The following is a 26,134-nucleotide window of genomic DNA, read 5'->3' on the forward strand; positions in this document are numbered from 1 at the left end:
GTAAATAAATTGGCTGCATATGATGCACACAGCCATTTTGGCCATCATAATCACATGATCTATCTATTAGATATTTTCTCCAATATAAGTATATTTATGGATATAGCTTAAAACTGCATTTTGTCAAAATTTAAAACATTTAACATTTATACAAAATGTTTTATCATTTTATAAAGTGTTTTGCATGTGATCTTCCAGATTAAACTAAATGTGTAGATCTTTAGGTAGTTTTCACTGCTTCGAGTAAGTTTCCTTTCTAGCAGTTTTGCTTTAGCTTTGCCTGGCTCTTTTTTCTACTTATACTGTTAGTCTGTTTCTCCTGCCTGAACTTCCTGAAGAACAAATTTGTTCCTAAAATTCTGAATTAGATCCACTTATACTTCCATTTTGGCTTAGCAGTAAACCTGCCCTTGTAAACCTGCTGACTTTGCCTACAAGTATGGCTAATTTGGGTCAATGACTTGGTTATCTAAGCTATTAACATAACAAATGAATTAAATAAATGTACAAAAATTCTGGTTTCATCTACCTGAAGACATCATTAACAACAAACAATGGCTTCATATTCTAGTTTTTCTGGATGGATAAGGCCAAGACCGCTGCTCACATTCACAGTAAGAGTTTATCCCAACAGTTGTTTTAATGGTCTTTCCTTCAGGCTATGAAGTGGCACAAAAATATGCAAGCATAATTTGATGTCTCCTGTTATACTCGGTAATGAAGCCAGCGAGTGCTACTGTCTTTACATTTTCATTGGAAGTTTAAGGATAATTTAAGGAAAGCAGTTAGAGGATTTCTTGTTTGTAGGATAAACATCCACCAGAATTTTTCATAATATGGGGTGAGGCTGGAGCTGAGAGAGGAGGCAAGTTTTCACCCCTGCGTATAGCTATCTGTCAGAACCTGATCTTTGAATTAGAAACAGATTTCCAGTAAAACAGGTGACAGAACTACTCTACAGATTATCTGCAGAGTCTGATCTATGGCAGTGAGGTGATGGAAGCTGTAGTCAAACCAAGAGGCAGCTTTTTCGGGCAAGCTACTACAGTTCAAGCAGTAGTGTTGGTTCATTTCTCTTCACTTCTTTTCCACGCCCTAGTCATCCTGACACTCCAAGCTTGGTAAAAGGAAAAGATGGCCAGAAAAATGCTGCTTCCCCCATTTTCTTGTCATTGTAAGGAGAACTGCTTACAGGAACCCTACACCATTTCAGACAAATGGCTGTCCAGTCTCCTCTTAAAAACTTCCAGTGTTGGAGCATTCACCGCTTCTGGAGGCAGGTTGTTCCATTGGTTAATTGTTCTAACTGTCAGGAATTATAGATGAGCTTTAAGCATAATTAATTAGGCCACAAATTGTTCACTAGCCATACCAGCTTGTAGGTGGATCCAGTGAATCTGAACAAGAACGATTTATTGCTTAGCCATCCTACTGTATTAGCATAGTTGTACCAAAGGATACCATTTGAGAGATGTACAAGCCTGAGAGAAGGGGAAAAAAACCTGAGAAATTTGGGAGAAAATTATTGTCCTTTTTTCTCTATTCATTTTTCCCTCAAGACATTTTATTATTTTTTTCCCCCAAAACTAAATTCCAAAAATAAATTTAAAGAATAAGTATATATTCCTTTCCTTTTTCACTAATGCTTTACATGGTTAATATGTGAAATACATTATACTAGAAATATAAACGCCTTATATATGAGTTGGAAACAACGTGATGGCAGATAATCTTTGAAATGGTTGCAAAATTTTTGCAAGAAATTTGCAAAATCCATCAAAAGGTAAAAATTAGAAGTAGAAACTGCTAATAGCATTTCAGATGCAGATTCTGAAAACAAATCTGTTAAATGTAAGTGTAGCTTTGTTTCCTCTGAAAATTAAAACTTTTTTGTAGGGGTTGGCTTTATTTTTTTGAATATGTGCCTTGATAAGATTGATAATAATTTTACATTTTCTCAGCATTGTTTGCCTATCTGCCTGCTTCTCCTAATCAAAAATGAACAGATGTTATATTATTTGTAGCATCATTTCTCACAATAAATAAAAATAAAATCAATGCATTTTAATTATTGGAATTAATTATACTTTTTAATATTCATAATACAAACATATTTAAAAACAATACGTATAATATTTTTAAGACACTAATGATAGATTTTTTTTACATATTTCAGTTTGTTCAATGTTTGTGTTTTACCAAAACATGAGAAAATATGTTTTTCACCATTGTTTAATTTTTTGGCAATGTTATACCACTAGATATTTCCTACATTATGAGATAAAATTCAGTTTTATTTCATATCGTTTTGATTTTTTTTCTGCTTCTAGCATAATAGCATTTTTTCAGAGAAACATGGCTTATAGTTTTCAGTTCTTTGTTTGGACATTTTTCTTAATAAAAACAAATTTTACATAAGTTGTATGTTCTGCCCTCAATAGATAATACATTTAAATCTCCATGGTAAAAAGATGCTTCATAGGGTGCTTTAGAATTTGAGGGAAGAGTAAACTAATTGCATGTTTTCACATGGATATATATTAATCTGTGCATGATGGATAACTTTAGGTTTTTCTTTAACATTAGATAAGCATGAGACCAGCGTGGCACAGCTGTATGTATATACACAATTGAAGCAATTGCACACTTTATTGGCTGACAATCTTGGCATTTTTTAGCAAAAAACAAAAACAAAATTTAAAGACTCAACACATTTGTGTTTGACTTATCAAATAAACTTGAGTTGTCACCTGATGGAGCCTTCTAGTGGTGAACAACCGTATGATGACCCTGATGTTGGAAACAAAACTCAAGATCCAGAAAACAAAAGGCAGCATGAATCTGAACAAAAGCTGTCAAAAATTACCTACAATGCCTTGGAGAACATTAATGTAATTGGTCAAGGTTTGAAGCACCTCTTCCAGCATCAGCGTAGGAGGTCGTCAGTATCTCCACATGATGTTCAACAAGCTCAGGTTGATATGGAACCTGAAACAGAATTGGAAAACCAAAACACCTGCTGTGCTGAAATTGATGGTATTTCTACCCACCCTACAGCTCTGAATAGAGTTCTCCAACAAATCAGAGTGCCACCTAAAATGAAGAGAGGAACAAGCCTTCATAACAGACGGGGCAAGTCAGATCCTCCAAAAGGAAGTCCTCAGATCAACAGGAAGTCTGTCCAAGATATTAATTCAGGCCGTCCCAGATCCTCATCTACTACTGATGCTCCATCTAATTTATCAATTCTGGAGATGGCCTCTCCTATCTGCTTAGCTGGTGAAGAAGTTGGATCAGCAGATCGGGTGAGTATAGAAAAGTTTATTTTTCTTATAAGATACTGAAGTGCCATTTTTAAAAGTGTTGAGGAAAAATAGAGGCCAGATTAACAAAAAATTTGGCTATCATACTTTAAGGGAGACCATATAAACTTCATTTTAAATAAAAGAATACATTAGCAAAACAGCTATGTTTTATTATATATATATCCTGATTTCTTTTTTCTTTTTGCTTGATTTTCATATATTGTAAAGCTGCCTTGAAATCTGATTTTGAAGGGTAACCATATAAATCTAAATAATAGTATAGCTTTCTGGAGAATGTAAATACTCTTGAGTTGTATTGTTTTTAGAGCTTTTAAAAAGTCTTTGGACAAAGTAGAAGCCTTTCATATAAATCATTTCAAAAATAATAATATTAACCCTAACATTGTTTTTTTTCTTCTTTTGATATAGTTTAAATCCATAAATATATAGATTTGTGTAAAGTAGCCCAACAATTCTATTACATGAAATTGCAATTGTGGAGTTTAATACTCCTAGATCAGTGGATTTCTTAGTGATGAAGCATTGTCTGCAGTTAATGGTTAACAAGCTAAAGGTAATAGATAATGCAGTCTAATTTGCTATCCTATATTCTTTTAATATTCTAAATGTAAAATTATTTATGCATAACTTAGAATTTACCTCATTCTCGAAAATAATGTTTAATTCATTGTATTTATATAAATTGTATTTAGATCCCTGACAGAAATGTTTCAGACTTGGCCAAAGGAGTGAATTATCTTTAGTCAGTTGTGGTGGCATTTGAATTGAGAGAATTGGCTATTCTGGCTCTGCTGAACCTCTTGCTGATATTTGATATCACTAAGTCCAAAACTAAACTGAATTCTGATCAAGCAAATAATTCTATTCTTTAGAATATCTACATCAGTGGTTCTCAACCTGTGGGTCGGGACCCCATTTGGGGTCGATTGACCATTTCACGGGGGTCGCCAAGCAAGGCTGTCTGCCATTTTTCCCCCTTTTCCGGTGGGTGCCTTACCTCCCTTGGGCTGGGCCAGCTGGTGGTCGGCCTGCTCCGTCTCTGCCGCTTGCCAGCTACGCCTCGGCTGGTGGGGGCGGAACCACGCATGCACAGCTCTCCTGGGCAGGGAAAGTCCTCGACTTACGACCGGTTGGGTAGTCCTCGACTTACGACCGGTTTAGTCCTCGACTTACGACCGGTTTAGTCCTCGACTTACGACCGGTTGGGGTCGTGGCATTAAAAAGGTTGAGAACCACTGATCTACATCAATTTTGAGCATATTCAGAATACATTTCTAAGAAATATGAAGGCACCTATTAACACTAGTGATTAGTGCATTTGTAGTAACAAACAATACTTCTTTCTCTTCACCTTCTCTTCTGAAGAAGTGTGAAGCCCAGGGAAATACAGTCTAATGAGAAAGGCATATTTTGTAATATGAACTACCAGTTAAAGTTGACATGGCCACTGCTTTTTTCCACTTAAAACCATTAAGTGTAGCTCCACTGTTCAAGATGTATTGTGCTTGTCATTTCACAATCCTAATTGGTATCTAGCAAGTCTTTACTCTTAACATTGTATCTTAGACTTATAAATTTTATTCACATTCACTCTGTATAACTACAACATATAGTTAATTATTAGCATTAATTGGAATATATTTGGCCAACATATTTTCCTCCTGCCTTTGACAATGTGTATATTCAAATATTCTGGATAATTTGCTTTGTATAAAATATTTTAAAATGGCTTTTCAAGTTGCAATTTACAGAGAAAGCATATATCACGAATTGCTGATGAAAGAAGAAAACAGTTGTGAAGTTAAAAATATTGACAATTATCTGACCCAAGAACTTCAGTTTCTGTTCATCAAGTTAATTCTGTTAAGGTTAAAATTACTCTTGACTTTATTAATCATTCATCAACTACTAACATTTGTTATGCACTCTGTATGAAATAACTTCTATTAAAATGGATATTCAGAGTCTTTGAGTCTCTAATATTATGTATTGTGGCCAAACCATAGTTATTTTTTGAAATGTGCTATTATTTTGAAGAAATTCATGTATTTTCCAGTAATGTGAAAAAATAGTATGCTGAATAGTTGGGGTTTAAAATCCTGCATAATAAAGAGAAAACAAAGGAAGAATAATCTCTGTAGAATAATCTGCCAATTGTATTCAATCATTATGCATTGCCTAGCCTTTCTCCCTAGTCAGGATATAAAAATGTATTGAAAGGATCTGAGGATTGTGAATTTTTTTTAACAGTTGCTTGAGCATTTTCAGGATGTAATTATTTTACTGCCATGTTTGTATCGTGTGTATTTCATTCCTCAGGATTAATAGTCTTGCCAGCAAATCATACGTTAAAACATAAGCAGTCAGTCTTTGCCATTAATTTACAAACTGAATGCAGTTTATCCCCCTGTTTAAATTTGGCAATATCTCTCTTAATTCAGGCAGATTAGTTTTGACATTTCTGACATCCAGTAAAGCAGTTAGTGTATTTAATGAGTGCCCTATTAAACCAAACATAGACTATTTTATTATGACAACTGCAAGGGCTTTCTATTTAGTTGAAACTCCTAGCTGTTTTCTAATCTCAAAATTGCACATACACTGTCACAGGCAATAATTTTTCCATTTAAAATTTGGCCAGATGTTCAAACTCTGACTGCTGTAGCCATCCAGTAACATTTGCTTAACACTGAATAAAGATTGTGCATTTATCTTACGTTATCTGAAATGTGAATGCAATTTGATAATTTTAAATTTGGTAGGGAGTTTGTGGCCTTGCTGATTTATATTTAATTCATTTAAGTAGTTTGGCAATGAAATGTCTTCTGTTCCCCATTTTTGAATTAAAATCGAGAATACAAGTAGCATAAAGTACTCTGTGAGGCATATAGTTGATAAGTGCAATCTCTCAATAAGAAGCCATGTGTTGATTTCAGTTCCTTTTTTCTTTATTGTTTTCCGCATTAGGGGTATTTGAAACAAAAACAGAATTCTAGATAGAATAGTAATTTTAAATGCAGATATTTTATCCAGCAGTGATTATGAAAGCGGATGCAATTTGTTCAAAATAATAGAAACAATTGAAAAGGAGGCAGAAATGTTACACATATTCATTCCTTCTCTGAAATCCAGATGAATTATTTGATACAGTTATTGCAAGAAAGAATAAATAAAAGCAATGCTGCTGTTGCTGTCCATTAACATGTACCCAACCAAATAGATATGGATGATGCCTTTTGAAAGAAAATTGCAGATCTTTAAAAAGAGAAGAAATCTTAGCAGTTGAATGTAGTAATTACTTTGGTATCTGCTGTGAAACAGATTTGATCTAGTCCAGTCTCTCCAGGAATCCTTGACTTGTGTTGCTGACAGCTTTCTCCTTCAAAGGGTGAAGGAAGACACAATAGGATTAGTTATATTTGACTTCATCTTAATCAGTAGGGAAGACTTAGTTGAGGAGGTAGGAGGAAACATGTAGTTGTGAGAAAATGACCATATAATGCTGGAGTTAATAGTTTTAAGGGAATTGAGAGCTGAATGAGATCACGTGCCTTGTTTTTTTTGTTTTGTTTTTTTCAGAAAAAAAGATATGTTAATTAATTCAGGGCTTTGTAGGAGAGGCTAATCAGAAAGAAGCTGAATATGGACAGGGGAACTAGATAAGGCAATCCAGAAGGCACAGTTCCAATTAGCAAAAAGAAAAAAGAAAGAAAACAATATGAGAAAAAAAACTTAATAGTTTTAATTAAAACTAAACCTATTAAAAGGGTTAATAAAGATCTGAAAAGCAGGTAGTTTTAGTGGTGTTGGTAGTTGGAGGAAATAGCAGTTAAACACAATAATAGAAAAGGAATGAAGAAGGCAAAAGCTCAGAAACACCTGAGCAAAGGATGCTAAGGGTATTGAAAGAGGCTTCTTTACATATGTTCAAAAGAAAAGAACCAATATACAAAATGCTTGGTAAAGATAGCAAAATGTTAACATTTTAAAAAACATTTTAGATTCCTAGTTTGATTCATCTTCCCCAACAAAGGGATTTGTAATATAATGATACGTGTCCCAATATGTGTTCTTGATTTTTAACAAATTTGGCAAAAAACAAACAAACCTCAAAATAGTTTTGTAAAAATTCTCATGAATTATGTGTAAAAGCAGGAAGGTGTGGTCACTTTAACAGAAGTACAGTTGTCTGGACAGCATTCTTCTTCTAGAATAAGAATGCTACATAGTGCACCAAACTAGTCTTGAAAATTCTTTCAGTTATGATGACAAAATCCTCAATTTGTAATTATATTCCATGGAGGAATTTTGGTGAGTTTAAATTAGGGGAAATTTGTAGGCAAGCTTAATTATTAAAGGTGTGGTGATCTATCTGGTTGTTCTTTTAAAGGAAATATCAGTTTTCTTAAAGAACTGGAACTCCCCTCTGCATCAAATAACCATAAGCCAGAACTGTTTTGGAATATCATCTCATTATGGACGAACAGTGATGTACCTTAGTTAATTGAGCTATTCATTATATTACACACAATGAATACACATAAATCTCAGTCAACAAATGTGCATCACGAGTTTGTGATTCTTAATTGGAGAGCTATCTTGTAATGATTTAGCATTGCTTTTCAGTTAAGAATCTTAAGCTTGATCAGTGTTCACAAATAATAATTCCTTTGTACAGTATAAATCTTCAAGCAGAGTTGTACAAAACATGTGATTCTGCTTGAGTGGTTGTTATTATTATATTATAGAGAAACTCGAGTGGTAGCAAATCTCGATGCACTAGAATACTACCTAACAGCAAGTGCTGAATTAATTATTAAGAGTCAGATAAGTACTTAATATTTCTTAAGCTTGCCTTTAGACCAAACACAACAGTAATAATTGAGCACAAGAATATGCAAAATGATTAAATGGACAATCTCTCTTGGAATAGTGGTCAGTAGAAAATTGAAAATTTAACAGAAGAGTCATGGAAGAAGAACCAAATAGCCCAAGGTCCGTGGGTGAAGTAAGTAAAAGAAAATATTGGAAGTATTGTATTAAGGTCTTAGATGGCAATAAAATACAGTATCTTAAGACTAGAGAGTATAAAACTACCTCCAATAGGAGAAATTAAGATTCCTTAGTTAATATAGCTATATATGTTTGTCTACTGCTGTCTTCTATTTTAATAATAATGTGGTGCCTGTTAAACAATTAAAAATTTCTCTTGTAACAAGAGTAGTCTTTATAGCATAACTTTTATCCATTTTACTTAGAATCTATTATGTGACTATGCTTATTGAATTCCTGAGGAAAATACAACGGTTTTGCCTAAAAAAACCCAGTTTTTTGTACTATTTCAAGTTATGCCATTTAACATTGTTAAAATTGACTGCCATTCCAATGGTGTTACATTTCTCTGCATTACATTCATTTATCAGTTTTCGATTAGGTAACAGTTTTTATAGTACTAGGCAATTGTGTTTATTTTCACAGCAGAGAAAATTAGATTTCATTTGATAATGATGTAAAACGTCTCACATGGATTTACATATATTAAAGTGAAATTAGGTTGGGCAGGCAGAAATTGTAATTGTATGCATTAAGGGCTATGTTGTATTCAGTGAGGAGTTTTATTCTAATATTTTGTAAATCAAAATTATAATGTATAAGGTGGAAAACAGAGATATTTTGGGGTTTTTTCTAGTTCATTACTAAATATTTTGTAGGTTTGGCTTTGTCGTGAAAAGAAAAGACGCTTAAGTTTAAATTGTCTAGAAAGAGAGAGTTTCTTTTCGTTTTGTTTTATTTGAAACTGGCTTGGTTCTTTCCCTCTTTTGTTCACCTTGGGTTTATTTGTAATGAATTCAGGCCATAACAACCCCACCAGGAACAATTCTGTCATAACATTTTGGGTGTTCTAGTTCCTAAGAAACAAAAGCTAATGTTTTGTGTATTCCATAGAAGAAAACAATAGAACTTGTAATAAGTCTCTGGCTACTTTGTGCTTTATCCGTAAAAGTAGGTGATAATACCGTAGACCCAGTGCACCAAACTTCAGATTAACTGGCCAAGAAAATGTTTTTTATTTTAAAAATGTATAGTAAGCTATGAAAGCAACAATTAAGCACCATTTTTACAGTCAGCGAAACATACACAAAACTATGATTAAGATGCAACACATGAGCCTATGATCTTCATATTAACAAATTCCCGTATTTCAGTATTGGCTTACATTTTTTTACAAACACATATGCATGCTGCATATTTTTGCATTTGCAATCTCTGTGCAGAGATCAACAAATTTTGCTTACTTTGTCCAATTAAGTCTATCATCTCTGTGTAGCGTGACATGATTTTAGAGCAGAACCACCTGGTCTCACCCCAAACCAGATATGACTGGAGCCAGCAGCAATGGCAGCTGTCATTAATGTTTCTTTTGGTTGATATTGAGGTCTGATTATTATTTTAGACACAAGGGAGCGAACTATATCTTAGTCATTGTCCAATGGCAGTTTTGAGAATATCTAATAAAGGCAGCTGGTTTTAAGGATAATCAGAAGCTCCATCTTCTCCACATCACCTATTTTATAATCCTCTTATCTGGGACCCGTAACTCTGCCTACTGCCAGGAGTTCAATCCTGACCAGCTCAAGGTTTACTCAGGCTTCCATCCTTCTGAGGCTGGTAAAATGAGGACCCAGATTGTTGGGGGCAATTTGCTGACTCTGTGAATCACTTAGAGTGGGCTGTAAAGCAGTAGGAAGCTATATATAAGTCTAAGTGCTATTACTATTTGGTGGGAGTGCAGCATGCTATGAGGAAAATACAGGAACATTGTGAGTCCCACAATAAAGAGAGTACTATATCTATTATTCTTCTGCTCACTGAGGTAACATAACATACTGTAACATCCATCCTACAATATGCAAGAACCTGTAGATCCTTCTTTCTTAACAAGGAATGAAGAATCATCCCAAGCTATGAGAGTATGCTTGTATTTACCAAAGTGAGGGCAGTGTTGGAATCTGACTTTTGACTCTTGCTGTCTCTGTGGGTAAAGCACATAATATTCCAAGGCACGCAGTGGCTCACGTGATTAGGATGCTGAGTTGACGATCAGCAATCCCACGTTCGAGACCTGGGTGCTGCTATGTGGCAGGGTGAGCTCCAGTTATTCGCTCATGCTGATTAGCAGTTCGAAAACAAGCAATTATGAGTAAATAGATAGGTACAACCTCAGTGGGCACGGTAGCAGGGACATCACCTGACAGTGGTGATATCACTGGTTAATCCTTTCAACCTGAAAGCACCTTCAACCCGGAAGCGGCTTTGGTACTTCCAACACAAATACGATGATGTTCCAGCCTCCTCCTTTTATCTGTCATCTAATACCTTCTCTGCTTGAGCTATCTCTGCAACTAGGGGAATCATTCCATTCTGGGTGATTGTGATGGTGGCTAATCATGCTTCCCTTCATCCTCAGGTCTCATAGGATTGCTAACATATAATTGGCTTTATGCCCCAGCACTTCAGGTAGATCCTAAATAGGTCTTCCAAAGTTTACCTTCCTTGAACTCCTACTGATTCTAGTTTTTGCCAAATGGGCTAATCTAGCATAGGATGTCCTCCTTGGCATTTAGGATGCTCATAATAACATAGCATAGGTGAGGTACCAAGATACCTTCAGAGATTAGCTTCTGTCTTTGAGCTAGTCAGTCTTTATGATACAAAATCAATGATACAAAATAGAACAGAATAAAAATAACGAAGACATATATAAAGTAAAACATATAACAATCGGGGATGCAATATTTGGTGATGTGTTTTAAACAAGGAATTTTGGCTGGTGGAGTCCAGGAGAAGACCATTTTCTGCTATGGCCTGCTGGAGGTGAGATCCACCTCCTCTCTTCTGGCTTTCAGAAAGAACCTTAAAACACGGCTATGCCAGTTGACATGGGGCCCTGAAGGAGAAGCTGTAGGCTGTACGTGATTGGTGCAGGGATAAAGAAGGCACAACCACTACTCTGTTCAAAACCTGCTCTCAGTGTACATACAAACAATAAAGTAATATAATCATAAGATACCAATAATAGAAGGTAATAGGAAAGATGAGTAGGATAATAGTAATGCAGTCTTACTACATTGGTAAATATCGTTACTGCTGTGGGAATTAGGTGCTCCGCAGAGTAAAATTCTGTGGAGTCTGACATTTAAGTAGTTTTATCAAAAATATGTATTTTATATCTATGGTAGAAGCAATCATACAACATTTTCTCCATATGATTCTAAATGGCATTGTCAGCTTTGGGTGCTGTTGTCTTCCAGAATAAGGCATTTTGCATAACATAGTGTAAAGTGGGAGCTATTTATAGCAAACTTTTTCAGACTGTACCTCATTGTTATGTGCTATTGTTCCTACTGTCAATGTCCATGAAGTTGTAGCTGAGGTTTCAGTGCGATAGTAGCCAGCTATCAACCCTGCAAATCCTAACCTCCCACACTTTATCTGCCATATGGGAAAAGTCCATAACTTCAACATAAAGTACCACTTAGCAATGTATTAGTCCTGTGATGGCAGATGTCCTATTCTCACTAGATGCCCGCCAGGTGTGAAGTTGTGATAAAGGAGAAGTAAAGTGTACATGCAGACCTGGTTTGGCCATAGTGAAGTTTATGCTGCTGTCAGGTGAAGCTAATTGTAATATAATGCAATTATTATTTATTGATTTGTCAGTTGACCATATCAAAGCTTGAGCACAACCATAGTAAAATACAGTAAAATGAGATAAGGTAAGATACAGTGAAATGGAATAAAATAAACTACAGTGAGATAAAAGCTAATTGTACTAGCTCCAATACTTTATATAATTAATTTAAAGAGGGTACTTATTACCTGCTGAAAGTAGTGTGTGAGGGACTTTTTGCTGCAGCTGGCAAATAGTTATCCAAAGTCATCATTTGGGTAATGTAATGTATAATTTCAAATATTTTTAGCCATCCCACTTATTTTCTGTCTATTCCTATTGATGTAACACTTTACTGCTTAAGAATAGCAAACACACAAAATAAAAACATATTATTATAAGAAAAGGTAGAAAAGATAAGGTCAATATAGGCAAGTCTCCAGTTTTTAAAAGCTCATAAATTGATGACAAAGTAGAAACTATTGATAGTGCTTCAGATTCAGTAAATAAGAGTAAACAGTATTCCATATGGCAAAATGGATATTTCAAGCATTTCCCTTCATTTCCTTTTTCAGCTTTCTCCCTGAAAAATTAATGTCTTCCGTATCTTTATATAAAGGTAAAGGTTTCCCCTGTCCAGTTGTAGAGGACAAATTCCAGAATTTTTGCTTGCCTTTTTTCTTTTAGACTGACATTCCTTAGCATTAAATAAATGGTGGGGGCTTCTGAGTGAGATTCAGTGATGGACTAGATATCTTCCAAGGAGAGAAGACAGTGCTGTAGCGGTGAACCGCAGCCTGCAGTAATTTCTGGCCAATAAAGTCTTTCTGGATAAAAGAAAGACTAAGAATTGCCCACATGTACTATGGACTGCTGCTCCTCATGAGGAGACCACAGGATGGAAGTCCTGTTTTTTTGTCAGGGAGCTGAGAAAGAAACAGCATCTTGCGCATACAAGCACAACCTTTTAAAGGACATTAAGCTCCACCAAATCCTCATTTTTTTAAATCACTGTTGGATACATCAATTTACAGTTAAAATGAAGTATTTGAAAATTGTGGAACGAAGGAAACAACTCAGTCACTCTCCTTCCAGAATATAAAAACTAAAGCAAAGAGGAAAGTTATTTTTAAAAGACTTTGAAACAAGAGTAAAGAGCTTAACAAGATTTTGGCCAAGAAATTTATAAACAGATAAAGGGTCTGTACAAATTTGGAAGATTAATATTTTAGCAAAAGTATTTTTGTTGTTTGAAATTAATTAAATAAATAGGCCAGACCTTCGTGGATATGTTGATTGTTTGACATCAGAAGGAAAAAACGGTGGAATTTAGAACACAAAGTAATAAGTGTAACATGAAATTGATTGTGTCATTAAAACTACAAAACTATAGTTTGGACTAAAGCTTTAAGGGTATAGAAAAAGCAAAGAGAAAAAAAGGAGACTCTTGTCATTATGTTTATCTTCATAATTGATTTACTTTTTCTTTTGGATTATTAATAAAAGAATGGAGACCACCAGAAAAGCCGCAAGACTTGAGGGATAAAAAGATCATTGGAGCAACTGATAGAAAAAGTGATTACTCCAGAAAGTTTACAAAATATATTTGAAGAGAAGGAGAAGCAGGTATCTGAATATATCAGATCTATTAAAAGGGAGTAGATTGCTTTTGAAATGAGACTGGAACAAAAGTTTGTAAAGAGGCGATGAAGTTAGAAAAAGGTTGAAGAATCCATAAGGCAACTTACAGAAGAAATTAAATTAATGACAAAGTGATAATTTTAGAAAATAAAACAGAATAATAGAGAGAGATGGATAAGGACTTAGTCTTAGACAATCTGGCATTACTGGAATTGAAAGAAGTTTGTTTAGACTTGAACAATTCCATAGGATCCTTGAGAAAACACTAAAGAATAGATTGCTCAGTCTTTAACAAACCTTTTGGACTATGATGAAGATGATATGGAGGCAGAAATTGACAAAGAACATAGAATCAACACACAGTTTGCAAAATTAAGAAATGTACCAAAGAATCTTCTTAGGCAGTTTGTCAGAAAGATTAGAGACCAAGTGTTGAGGAAGCATTTTTACCAGACTGAAGATTAATAATGCAGATGTGATTATACTTAAATCCTGATCAGAAAACTGTGTAAATTATTTATTTAGTGTATGATATACAATGTCAGGGAAATCTACCCATGCTAGACAAAATGCAGTCCTGACAGCCTAGATCAGTGGTGGCGAACCTATGGCACGGGTGCCAGAGGCGGCACTCAGAGCCCTCTCTGTGGGCACGCGCACCGTCGCCCCAGTCCTAGGCCTTTAGCTGGGTTTTAGAAAACATTTTCTCTTTAGGCCTCCGCCGCCGTGTGCAAAAGAAAAAAAAAGGTTCAATCAATCAGTCAATTTCAACTTCTTGCGGGAAAAAAAAGATCTTGCAAAGTTGGAATTGATTGACTGAACTTTTTAGTCCCACCCAGTCTGCCGTTACCACTGCAGCAACGGCCACCCAATTGGCCACGCCCACCCGGCACTCGACGATGCATAAGTGGGTTTTGGGTTGCAGTTTGGGCACTCGGTCTCTAAAAGGTTCGCCATCACTGGCCTAGATTGCAGAATGAACTGTGTAAACGAAAAGAGCTTTTTTTTTTACTGACAAGCTCAAGCAGAAAAAAGATAACTGTCTTCATTTTTAAACAAGAGAGGCTTAGACTAAACTTACTCAAAAAAAAAGCAAGGAATTCCTAGAAAAAATTAAAGGGGAATTAGAATAAATGGAAATAGGAGTGACAGTGCTAAACAACAATGACAAGACATTAAGGATATTATCATGTTAGGTGCTATAGGTATTGACTTTTCTATGTTTTGGGCATAAACATAATTTTAAATACATAACATAGGATATAAACAGAGCAAATTCTCCTTTAAAAAGAAGAAAATTATTTTACTAGTGTAAAAAAAATGAAAAAAATGTAATTTGTTTACAAGAAACAGATAATGGAAAGAAGGATACAAAATTAGAAATCACCAGCCAAATTAGAAATTTTGTTAGACTAAATGTACTCATATAGTCGCTTCTATATGAAAATTGCAACCAGAATTAATAATGACTGATGGTTATGGCAGATATGTGGGGGGTTCAAGCTACTTTTTATGAGAGCAAGACTAATAATTACAATTTATGCTGCAAATGAGGATAAAATAACATTTTGCAAAGCACTTATGGATAAACCAAAGGAATTATCATATGAAAATGGGTATTTAATGGGATATTAGACTGGAGTAATTTGTCCAGAGAAATAGAGAATTTCTGAGAAAGGTATTAAAATGACACAAGATAAAGTTTCCAAAATGTTCGGGGCTTTATTTATGAAGAAAATTAATAACTCGCAGTGACTCCAGGTAGCTTACAAAATAAAACCCCAATATAAAAGCCAGTAACCACCATCCCCTTGACAAGAACCAAACCAACCACTTGATATCACATTATTTTTGATAGAATGGACAATTTAGAACTTGTAGATGCATGAACATACACAAATGACGATGCCATACGCACACACAGACATGTTTTACCTTCTTTTCCATGGATATTTTTTCCAGCTTAGCTGCAAATGCCCCTTGCTGCAAGTGCCGCCTGCCAAAATCCCACTTGGGTTTGGCAAGGACTTTTTCAGCCAGCCTTTTTGAGAATGGATGGGCTGTCTGTAAGATTGATTTCACCTAGCATGGGCAAAAACAATCTAGCCATGCGCAGCTGTTCTGCACCCTGAACACTGAGGGAACTCCAGCACTCGGCTGGGGACTGCAAATATCCAAGCTTCTTTTCTCCCACCTACCACTGCACTTACCATCTGCTTAAGAAAGGGAGGGGAACTTCAGTGCTGGGCTGGAGAAAAAGAAGCTTGAGTCTTCATGGTCCAGATATTTTTCTCCAGCCCAGTGCTGGAATTTCCCCTCTGAGTACCGATGGGGGTTGCCTGGCCTCCTTGGGTAGGCAGTCTTTCCCTCTGCCTGCTTAATGACTACAATGGGGAAAGCTGTGATTGCAGTCCTTGAGTGAGGTGATTATGTGGGCTTCTCATTTAATGACCACAAAATACCTGGCTCAATTTTGGTTGTAAGTTGAGAAGTCCCTGTGTTTTGCAAACTGAAAAGATACCTGACAGTTGGATACAGGTTAATATATTGTTAATGCCTAAAGAAGTTCAAGGTTTGACTTTAGGAAAAAAAAAAAATACTGCCCAAGATCATTATTGAATAGTGATTCTGCATTATTCAAAATGATTTTAGCTGAGGGGATGAAAATGGTTTTATAGGTCTTTAGGTGGAATTTAGATGATTTTCACAAACCTACTCATCTCTGACTGAGATGGAAAATTGAATATCGAAAAGTTCTGGTGCCAACATCTTAGTGTATAACATTTTTTGTCTCCATTATGATGAGGCATTTAATTGAAACACCTGGTGACAATAGAATTCATATTAATTGATAGTTCTTATTACAGAAGAGAAGCAAGTCAGAGGATTCCAAACTTCTGCTCTTTGCCAAGAGAGGGTGCTATAGACATTCTGAAGTGTTCATAGTCCAAAAATGATTTTAATAGATTATATGATATATCTAAATTATTTAGAGAATAACTAAACCATGAACCTTAATTAGATGGTTTGATCATCTAATCGTTTAAGAAATGAACCAGTTACAGTTTTTGAACATAATAGGAAAATCACTATTTCTATATATGTCCCTGTGTGAACAGTTGTCCTTGTTTTAGGTGAATCAAATAAATAGGCTTATTATAGTGAACAAACACAAACACAATAACAGAAAAAAGTGGCATTTAAATTTAACTTAAATTTAAAATCTGAAACAAAAACAACTCATTATGAAGAAATTCATGTTAGCAATAACACATATATTATAGAAGTAAATAAATTATGATTGGTGGATAGGATGAAGATTCTTTCCTCTCACATAAATTATAGAATATGAGGTCATGCAACCAAGGGGCATTACTAGAACTTAAGCGATAATAAATTAAAGACTAATAGGAAATAGTACTGTGTCTTGACTATGAGATCTACCTCCTGAAAATATGGTAGCCACCAATTTAGATGTTTTTAACAGCGGATTGGGCAAAATTAGGATGGACTGGAGGAAGTATACCAGTTCAATCATCAAACATTTAATATCAAGTGCATATCTAAGGGTTAATGTAATTTATATCCCTCCTTTTTGATGAAATAATAATAATAGTAATAATAGTAATAGTAGTAGTAGTAGTAAAGTTGGAAGGGACCTTGGAGGTCATCTAGTCCAACCCCCTGCTCAGGCAGGAAACCCTACACCATTTCGGAGGTTGCTTCTCTCTTTGATTAGTTTCCACCCGTTGCTTCTTGTCCTGCCTTCAGGCGTTTTGGAAAATAGCTTGACTCCCTCTTCTTTGTGGCAGCCCCTGAGATATTGGAACACTGCTATCATGTCCCCCCTCGTCCTTCTCTTCGTTAAACTAGACATACCCAATTCCAGTAGCCGTTCCTTATATGCTTTAGCCTCCAGTCCCCTAATCATCTTTGTTGCTCTTTTCTGTACTCTTTCTAGAGTCTCAACATCGTGGTGTTGAGACTCTTTTTACATTGTGGTGACCAAAACTGGATGCAGTATTCCAGGTGTGGCCTTATTAAGGCATTGTAAAGTGGTATTAACACTTCACGTGATCTTGATTCTATCCCTCTGTTAATGCAGCCCAGCATTGTGTTGGCTTTTTTGGCAGCTGCAGCACACTGCTGGCTCATATTTAGGTGATTGTCTACTAGGACTATGTTTGGTAGTAACATTTTGGGTGGTTGTTCCAGGTTTCTTCTGTTTGCATTACTGGGCGATATCTTTATTAGGCAACTCAAAGACCACAAAAATATGCTAGCTTTTGCGATCTCGAGATCTCTTCATTAAGATAGAAACACATGGGAGAATGGGGAGAAGGGGAAAAAAAGGCCATTTTCCCACTCTTGACTTATAGTAACCTCTACACACATTGACTTTCATTGTATCAATGTAAGAATGATAAGAATAGGCTCTGTCATGCCACAATAGTGGCTTGGTTTGCTTTATCTCCGGTCTTTCATTTAGGAGCTCAGTGCATCATGTATAACCCTCTCATCTCCTATTTTGGCCATGACAATTCTGTGAAGGAAATTGGACTGAAAGTAATTGGGTAATCCTCCAAGTGGGGTAAGAGTTGATTAGAAACTGTCTTTCTTTGCTTCTGGTCCAAAACATTAATCACTACACCATAGTTATGTTTACATGATATGGTAGTATATACCACTAGTGAGGAATTGATCATATTCTTGAGGATTTGAAATCTTCATGGTGAGCTTTCAGGTGGAAATGAAGAAAAAAACCCTTAGTGTTGGATGCTGTAATTTTCAGGTTGCATTACAGGTTGCTGTAATTAACCCAGTGCAGTTAACATGGCAGCTATTGAAAGAAATAGTAAGTCAGATCTTCGTTCATTTAACAGCCCACTTGATTTAATTAATGAATTTGATTTTAAAAATTTGTAAAATTAAGTCTGATTCATTTGACAGGTTTTTTAACTTACAAGCCTAACGGCCAGGCTCCATTAGGTTAGTACCTCAGGGACTACCTGAAGTTGAGCCTTGGATCACAACAGGCAATCTTGGATCCTCATCCTCACTCAGGCGCACTTCACAGACTAGTGACTAGGAATTGCTGGTCTAAGGAATTAAAAATATGAAATCAAATTTTATTTGTACTGAGGTCCTTTCTCAAAGTTACCTTGGAAAGCTACATAGTTTTTATATTAGCTAGATAGTTAGATATTATTTCAAAAGGGTTTATTGGTAGACAACAGTCTAATTAAAAATAGCCACCATTGGAAGAAGAGAGGATCAAGAAAACACTGGACTATGTAATTCTATGTTGAGGAAGTTAATATGTATTACTGAGTAACAAATAGACCCAGACAACATGTTGTTTACTAAGCACGTATGACTTATAATAACAGAACATTAATAAAATTGTGTTTTTTTAAAAAACAACAACATAGCCATATTTAGTTGGAGACATGGAGGGAAAAGGAGTCAGCATACGGCCAAACTGGAAAAGTGGTTTTAATCACCAAATAAAGGGGAAGCATACTGTGTCTATGAACCAGGAAGTGTTTCTAACTTAACCTGCTGGTAATTATAATTACATAATCTCTTATGTGGCATACTATCCTAGAATTAGAGGCTTCAGTTTTATCTTTTATGACTTTCCTTAGGCTTTACAGATATTTTTCATTCATGGAAGGCTGTTTATGAGTTTGTATTCCGCCCTAAGCAAATTACAAAATATCTTCTTGTATACTATATTGAAGAAATCAAAATTCTGTAATAATGAAATTGTACCAGTTGAGTTCTGTGTATAGCTTCATAAGGCTTCAAAATAAAGAGAACTCATTTTTTAGATGGTGGAGAAAATGTGTGGTATATTTTCTAGTAATTCTAATGGAGTGTTTAATAGTATTTAGCCTCTGGCAACTGTGTAGTTAATACATAGATTGAACTTTATTTACAGGATTTGTAGATGTAGGAAGCTACCAATTTTTTAAATATAAAATGTTAAAAGTAATGCTTAATCACTTGCGGTTTTTGTTATGAAAACTTTATTGTTTATTGTTGTTTATTATTTTCAATGCAATTAAACATAAACATTTCCCAGATTCTACCTTATCACCATTTTCTCATCCTAAGCCTCTTCATAATATATAGAATGTTTAAATAATAAATTACATAGTTATTAGTTTTTAATTAATATGTGGCAATTAGAATTTTGTTGATACCACACATTTAATTGGAAGCAATTATTTCAACTCTTTTGTAGGAATCTAAAACTTTATTATATTGTAAAGTATAAAATATATGACAGGATAGGTTTTGAGACTAAACTGAGATATAAGATACGTTCTGTTAATTAAAATTAAATATCTTTCTATTTTAAAGGAGATTGAGTTGTGCTGCAATTAATGAACAAAAAGCACCATTATCCCTTGCTTTAATTTTCTAATCAAAGCTACTTTTTCTGACTTCAGTTGTTCAGGTGACTGGATAACTTATGAGTTTTAGTCTGGCAGATGAGCCATTAGGTAATCAGATTCCTAACTTTCAAATAAAAGTAGAACAAGGCAATAGTCCTGATAAAACCCAAAATACCAATCCAAATGAATGGTGCAAAGAATGAAAATGTTAAGATTACCAAGTTATAAGAATTGATGTCAGTCTTTAATCTTTATTTGCTCTCTAGATATCTGTAAAATACTAAGTGAAATACTGGCTACTTCTATTGTATATGGGAATAAAGGTGTAAATTATATAGCCAGTCATCTTAAATGGAAAAGAGAATGGTTTTGTATTATTAAGTTCAATTTTTTGAATATGTTTATATCTTGTTATTTATATTCTAGCTTTCCTCTTGGAAGGAAGATAATGTAAGAACATATTTTAACTATATAACCGTTACTATATTTATATTCTAGCTTTCCTTAAAGAGCTTAATTACTCCCAATTTATGGCAGCAACCTGTAACAAACCTGGGAGGTAATGATAAATTCAAAAACATCTATAGGCTACTTAGACATAAAAATGTATTGGGTAACAGTGCCCATGTACATGGTGTTTATGTCTTTCATCTTCTGTTTGTGTTATATTTCAAACAGTATTTCAGTCATAATTTATTCCCATAGTTAGAGTATTTCTTACAATCACTATAATAAATAATTAAATGAATGTGTTTGCATTGTACCGAAAGAAACTTTATTATTTGTAAGTTGTGGGGAAAGAATAGGATGCCTACTACATATAACATACCATCCACACAATTATGGTATCACCTATCACCTTGCTTTTGAGCATGTTATAGTTGATATTTATGTTCCTGCTACCTCCTTTGTGCATAAGATCTTCATTGGACTGAAAAGTTGAAAGTGAATGAGTTTTTCAGTAATCAATTTAATGCTTGGAAGATAATCCATTCTCAGCAAGATAATTAGTCCATGACTTTGTGGGTGGGTTTTGAGGCAAATTTCTGGTAGATTTAGTACATACTGTATAGTGCAACCCATTGGAACTGGCATAGTGGTAGTAATGGGGGTTTGCTGTTAAAAAAGGGAAGATATTAAGATCAACACTGCTGAATATTTGCTAAGCTGAACGTGAATATCTGTAATAAATTAATCTGGACATCCAACATCGTACTTATGCTTTGTTACAAGGTAACAAGGTAACTCAATGGTTGCTGCATTGTTCTCAGATTGTTGTCTCTGTTTTGGCAGAAACTTTTATCAGTGTAGATTCTTAAAATTTTCAGTAAATAGATACTTTCATAAGACCATAAATCACAACAGAAAATGGCAGTTGGAAATCATTCATGTGGCTGGAATATTTTAGGTTTCTGTTTGGACAAAAAAATGCATGTATTTATCATTCCTTGGATTTGATGTGTAGGCCATGAAATTATTACAAAGCAATTCAAACAAACTAAAACTGATCCAAAGAAAGCAATACGAATGATTGGAACCTAGGGACATGCAGAATATTCATTTTGAAACGTGAGCATAGAATTTCATGAAATGTCTAGTTTGGAGCATGAAATTTCTTAGCCCCAAATTAGACAGTTTTGTATTACTATTTTAGATGTGTTCAGAAATCACGAGTCAAGGTTTAATATACCCATCTCCCCTCACTTCCCACCTGCCTCTTTTCTAACCACCAATAATGTCTCTACTTTCAGTTGGTTGTAGAAATTAAGAAAATAGCCAGACAACAAAACTTTATGATTGGCTTTTATGAAAACTATGGTTTGAAACAAATCAAAGTAATCTGCCCTAAAATTGTGGTTATTTTCTTTTTGATAATATATATGTAAAATGCATATTTTTAAAAGCAAAAGTATATTTTAAAAACCACATTGATTAACAATTATACACTTTTAGTAATTAGGTGTACTTGTAATCACTGAGGGTATACAATTATTAATCAATATAACATTAATAAAAAATAAAAAATATATAATTTTAAGTTTAATGCCAAAGTCTATAGCAGTGTTTCTCAACCTTGACAATTTTAAGGCATGTGGACTTCAACTCCCAGAATTCCACAGCCAGCAACACTGGCTGTGGAATTCTGGGAGTTGAAGTCCACATGCCTTAAAATTGTCAAGGTTGAGAAACACTGGTCTATAGTATATTATTGTTTATGAATATTAAAAAAGAAAAGAGAAAAGAAAAACCCTAAAAGCAATATAGATTAATATTTAATTTCTGATTTTACCTTTCTTTATGCACTAACCAATTTGCAGTATGTATTGGTGTAAGCTTTAAAAACTATGGTATAAAATGTTTTTACCTTGCTGCATAATTTGTAAAATATATGAATGCCATTACTGCTTAAATTTAAACTTGTATTATGTGTATGTGCGTGCGCACACGCACATGCACACAGAGACAAGTTAATTTGGGCCATTGCTGGGTAGTGTCCAGGTTTAAGTGCCCAGTTGATATTGTTGGTTTTGTATCTTTTTTCCAGTCTTGTGCTGTTTATCTTCCAGGTCTAGGCATGTATCTTAATAAATTATGATATTTTCTAATTCACGTGTTCCAGAATTTTACCTAATTTTTAAAAATGGTTTAATTCAAAAAGTTTAAATTATGTTTAATTGTATTGCAATTTGGAATGTAAAAAGAGTACTTGAGCATGAATTAATGAATGGAATGAAATAAAATGAAATAGATATGTTGTATGTCTCTGAAACAAAGACAAAGGAGAAGGAAATCATCAAACTGAACCTGTGTAAAGGTGTTGACAGATACATGCAGGAAATGATGGTTGGCTTCCATACAGATGAATCAAAGGGTTAAAATGTATGTCAAGAAGTGGAAAGTAATATGAATATGGAACATAAGCAGCATGAACGTGGGAATGCTCAACACAATGGAAAATAAAAGGAATTGACTGCACATTGACATTTTTGGCATCTGGCAAATTGAATGGACTGGAATTTAGCACTTTCAGTCAGAAGATGTAAGGATATGTGGGAATGACCTTGGGAGACAGGGAAGAGCCACAGCCAGGGCAATTATTAGATAAGAGGCAACTTAGCCTGTAGCAGGAATGTGGGTGTGGCAAATGTCTCAGAAAGGACCCTTCCTAGTTTCTTGGAATGTAAAGGTGACAGTGGACAAATGTACTTTCAGACTTACAAGGTTCTATTAATCTAACCTTACAATTAAGTAGATATAGTTCTTCTGGGATTGCTTCTTGTCTTGATTAGACAAGGCTTACAAGTTTGCAGGAGATCATAGACAAATATGAGTCCTGGGTTTTTTGTTTCTTCTTTACCGTAACGAAAGTATCAGTCCTTCCTACATCGGTCCTGTCCTAAAGCCATAATCCGTTCTTCCTTAAATTATTTCTTACAGTCTCTGGACACTCTTCCCTGTTATTCGTTATAATGTTGTCATAAACATTTCTATAATTTCTATCTTCGTCTGTTTCTTTTTTAAGAAAAGTTTTCCAAAAGATGTTTGAAGGAGGCTCCAACTTTGAATTGGTATTCTAAAAAAATGACATTGAATAGCTAGTAACCAATTCAAAGACAATCAGATAAATAAGGAAACTGTATAGTGGAGATATCAACATCAAGGTAGGTTAGCAATCAATACTTGAATCATTACCAAATCTGAAGGCTTAGTTAACCAAAATCTTGAAGAAATTGATGGAATATTACAGAAATGTGGGAAGTAATGGAAGAAAAATCAATGAAGATTCTAACCAAACAATGCCACAAATCTGGAGAGCAACATGGTGATCAGCAGAATGGAGGAGGTCAGTCTACATGCTAATACCCTCCCAAAAAGTATTGGAAACATTATTCTTGGTAGAACATGCAGGTGTTGACACAATTATATGTAAACTGGATTTATTATGTAGCATTATTGTACATTCACTCCATGAATTCCTAGAATTTTTATTACAAAAAGAAGTTTGATAAACATTTTGTTGAGTTAATATTCCATGTATTTATGCACTATGCATAAGTCTTAGGGTGGTGGATTGGTTTTGATTAGGCACCAAATTGGGGGCAGACCTAGCACCTGTTTTGAATTCTTTAAAGCAACCATGTCCCTTTTAGAATCATGGAGCAGTTGCATGATCCCAGGAAAGATCTGTCTTAAAGATTTGCAGAGAGGTGCTATGTACCAAAGCAGCTTTTCTAAATTATTTCTGCAGTACTGCAGAGCCTTCGTAATATTTTGCGATACAAGTAGTCCTTCACTTACAAGCATTCATTTAGTGACCAAAGTTACTATGCTCTGAGAAAAATAACTTGCAACCTTTCCTTGGAATTAGACCATCACTGTGGTCACATGATCAAAAGTCGAGGACTTGGCAGCTGCTATGCACTTATGATGGTTGCAGTGTCTTATTTGCTATTTTCCTAGCTGGCTCCCAACAAAGTCGATATGGGAAGTCAGAAGCTGTGATTCATTTAATAACCATAGTGATTTGTTTAACGACCTCAGAAAAGGGTCATAAAATTAGGCGAAACTCACTTAACAGTCTCGCTTAGTGAGGGAAGTTCTGGTCCCAATTGTGGCTGTAAGTCAAGGATTACCTGTAAGTACAGTATTACAATAGGATGTTCATATTTAAAGTACTGTATAATGCAAGTAGGCAGGAAATAGGTTAATAGGTACTATACTCTCCAGCTCTGTGAAAACTATTTATTTGTTTTGCAGTAATGCTTAAAGGCTTTAACATAGTTGGGCCTGCTATTTACTCCCTTATGCAAACTTGTAATAAATGCCCCAACTTTAAATACTACTATAGAACTGTAGGCACGTGCTGTGCAAATATTCACTTTTCAGCATGAGAGACTATTAAGTGGTTCTAATATAAATATGTTTCTTACTTGAATCAGAGACCATTTTGGATGTCTTGGGAATGTGTGTAATAATTAATAAGATACCTGCTTTCCAATTCTTTTATTTTGCTTGTCTTTTCTGAAAATCTAGCCTGGCAACTTGGCATTTATGTGTAGGTGTTCTTAATGTTCTGCCCCCACATGGCCTTTCCCAAGGGAAGGGTTTGATGGCCTGCCCAAGTTCCCCATTCTTAATTTTATTTCCAAACCAAGATTTTGGTTCACTAATCACCAAAGTTAAAAGAGAATTTTTGTTTGTTCACTCATTCTGGGTAGTTAGTACTGTCGATTATTAATAATTTGCCAGCTTTAATACAGCAAGCAGAGTTGATGTCATTGTTATAATATGTGCAGTCCTACCAGGTGATCACTCTTCTCTATGAGTAAAAAGGAAATGGTGGTAACTCTGGGCACAGCCCTGCAGCTGCTGTGCCTCCGGCGTCCTCCAAGCCATTGCCGAACATCCCTTTCCCCACCCTTTCTTGGAGGCTTAAGTAAATTAGGTGGCCTTTTCAAACAAAGGCATGAGAATGTAGATGTGAGCATGTGCTGTTCTATAAATCTGACACCTACAAGAGGTGTGCTGCTGAAATCTTTGTGAAGATGATTTAGGGTGTTGTTTAACCTTCCTCCTTACCGGTCTTTCAGGCACATGTTTGCTAAACCCCACCCTGTCTTAACTAGAAGGAGGGACTCTGTCCCTTTTAAGGCTCAGGTGGTTCTGTACTAACATTCAGCTAATGAAGAGAGAGAGAGAGAGAGAGAGAGAGAGGAGTGGTCCATCTGTCAGGTCCCCTCTCAGCTGATTTGCAGGAATGACTGAAAAGCTTGGCACAGGCTGAACCGCTTCAGGATTCTGCCCCTCCTCCTCCTCCTCTGCTGTCTCCGCTTGCATGTTTCACAAGCCTCCCTTAGAAGAACAATGAACTGATTTGAAGTTTTAAGACTGAGAGGGATCCCCTTGGAGTTGTCTGTGGCAGCCTGCAGCATGCATTGTTTGACACCATCTTAGACAGCTGTCAGTTTCTTTTCTTCTTCCCTGCTTCCTCCCACAATTTCCCCTTTTGGATCGCTTTGTCTGAAGAAATAAAGTGACCATGGTCCAACGTTTCAGCCTCAGGAGGCAACTATCAAAGGTAGGTTGCTTCT

General features: G+C 35.2%; 1 protein-coding gene across 1 annotated transcript in view; it reads left to right on the plus strand.

The window, feature by feature from the left end:
* Window positions 1–2,688: 2,688 nt before the first annotated feature.
* Window positions 2,689–26,134, plus strand: part of TMCC1 (transmembrane and coiled-coil domain family 1) — a 96,928-nt gene continuing 73,482 nt past the window's right edge. The window contains exon 1 of the mRNA XM_015821540.1: window positions 2,689–3,305. Within this exon, the coding sequence (XP_015677026.1) occupies window positions 2,754–3,305 (552 nt within the window). The 5' untranslated portion in view covers window positions 2,689–2,753. The remainder of the gene's footprint in view (window positions 3,306–26,134) is intronic.

Source organism: Protobothrops mucrosquamatus, unplaced genomic scaffold (genome assembly GCF_001527695.2).
Source record: "Protobothrops mucrosquamatus isolate PMUCROS unplaced genomic scaffold, P.Mucros_1.0 scaffold1343, whole genome shotgun sequence".
NCBI lineage: Eukaryota > Metazoa > Chordata > Lepidosauria > Squamata > Viperidae > Protobothrops > Protobothrops mucrosquamatus.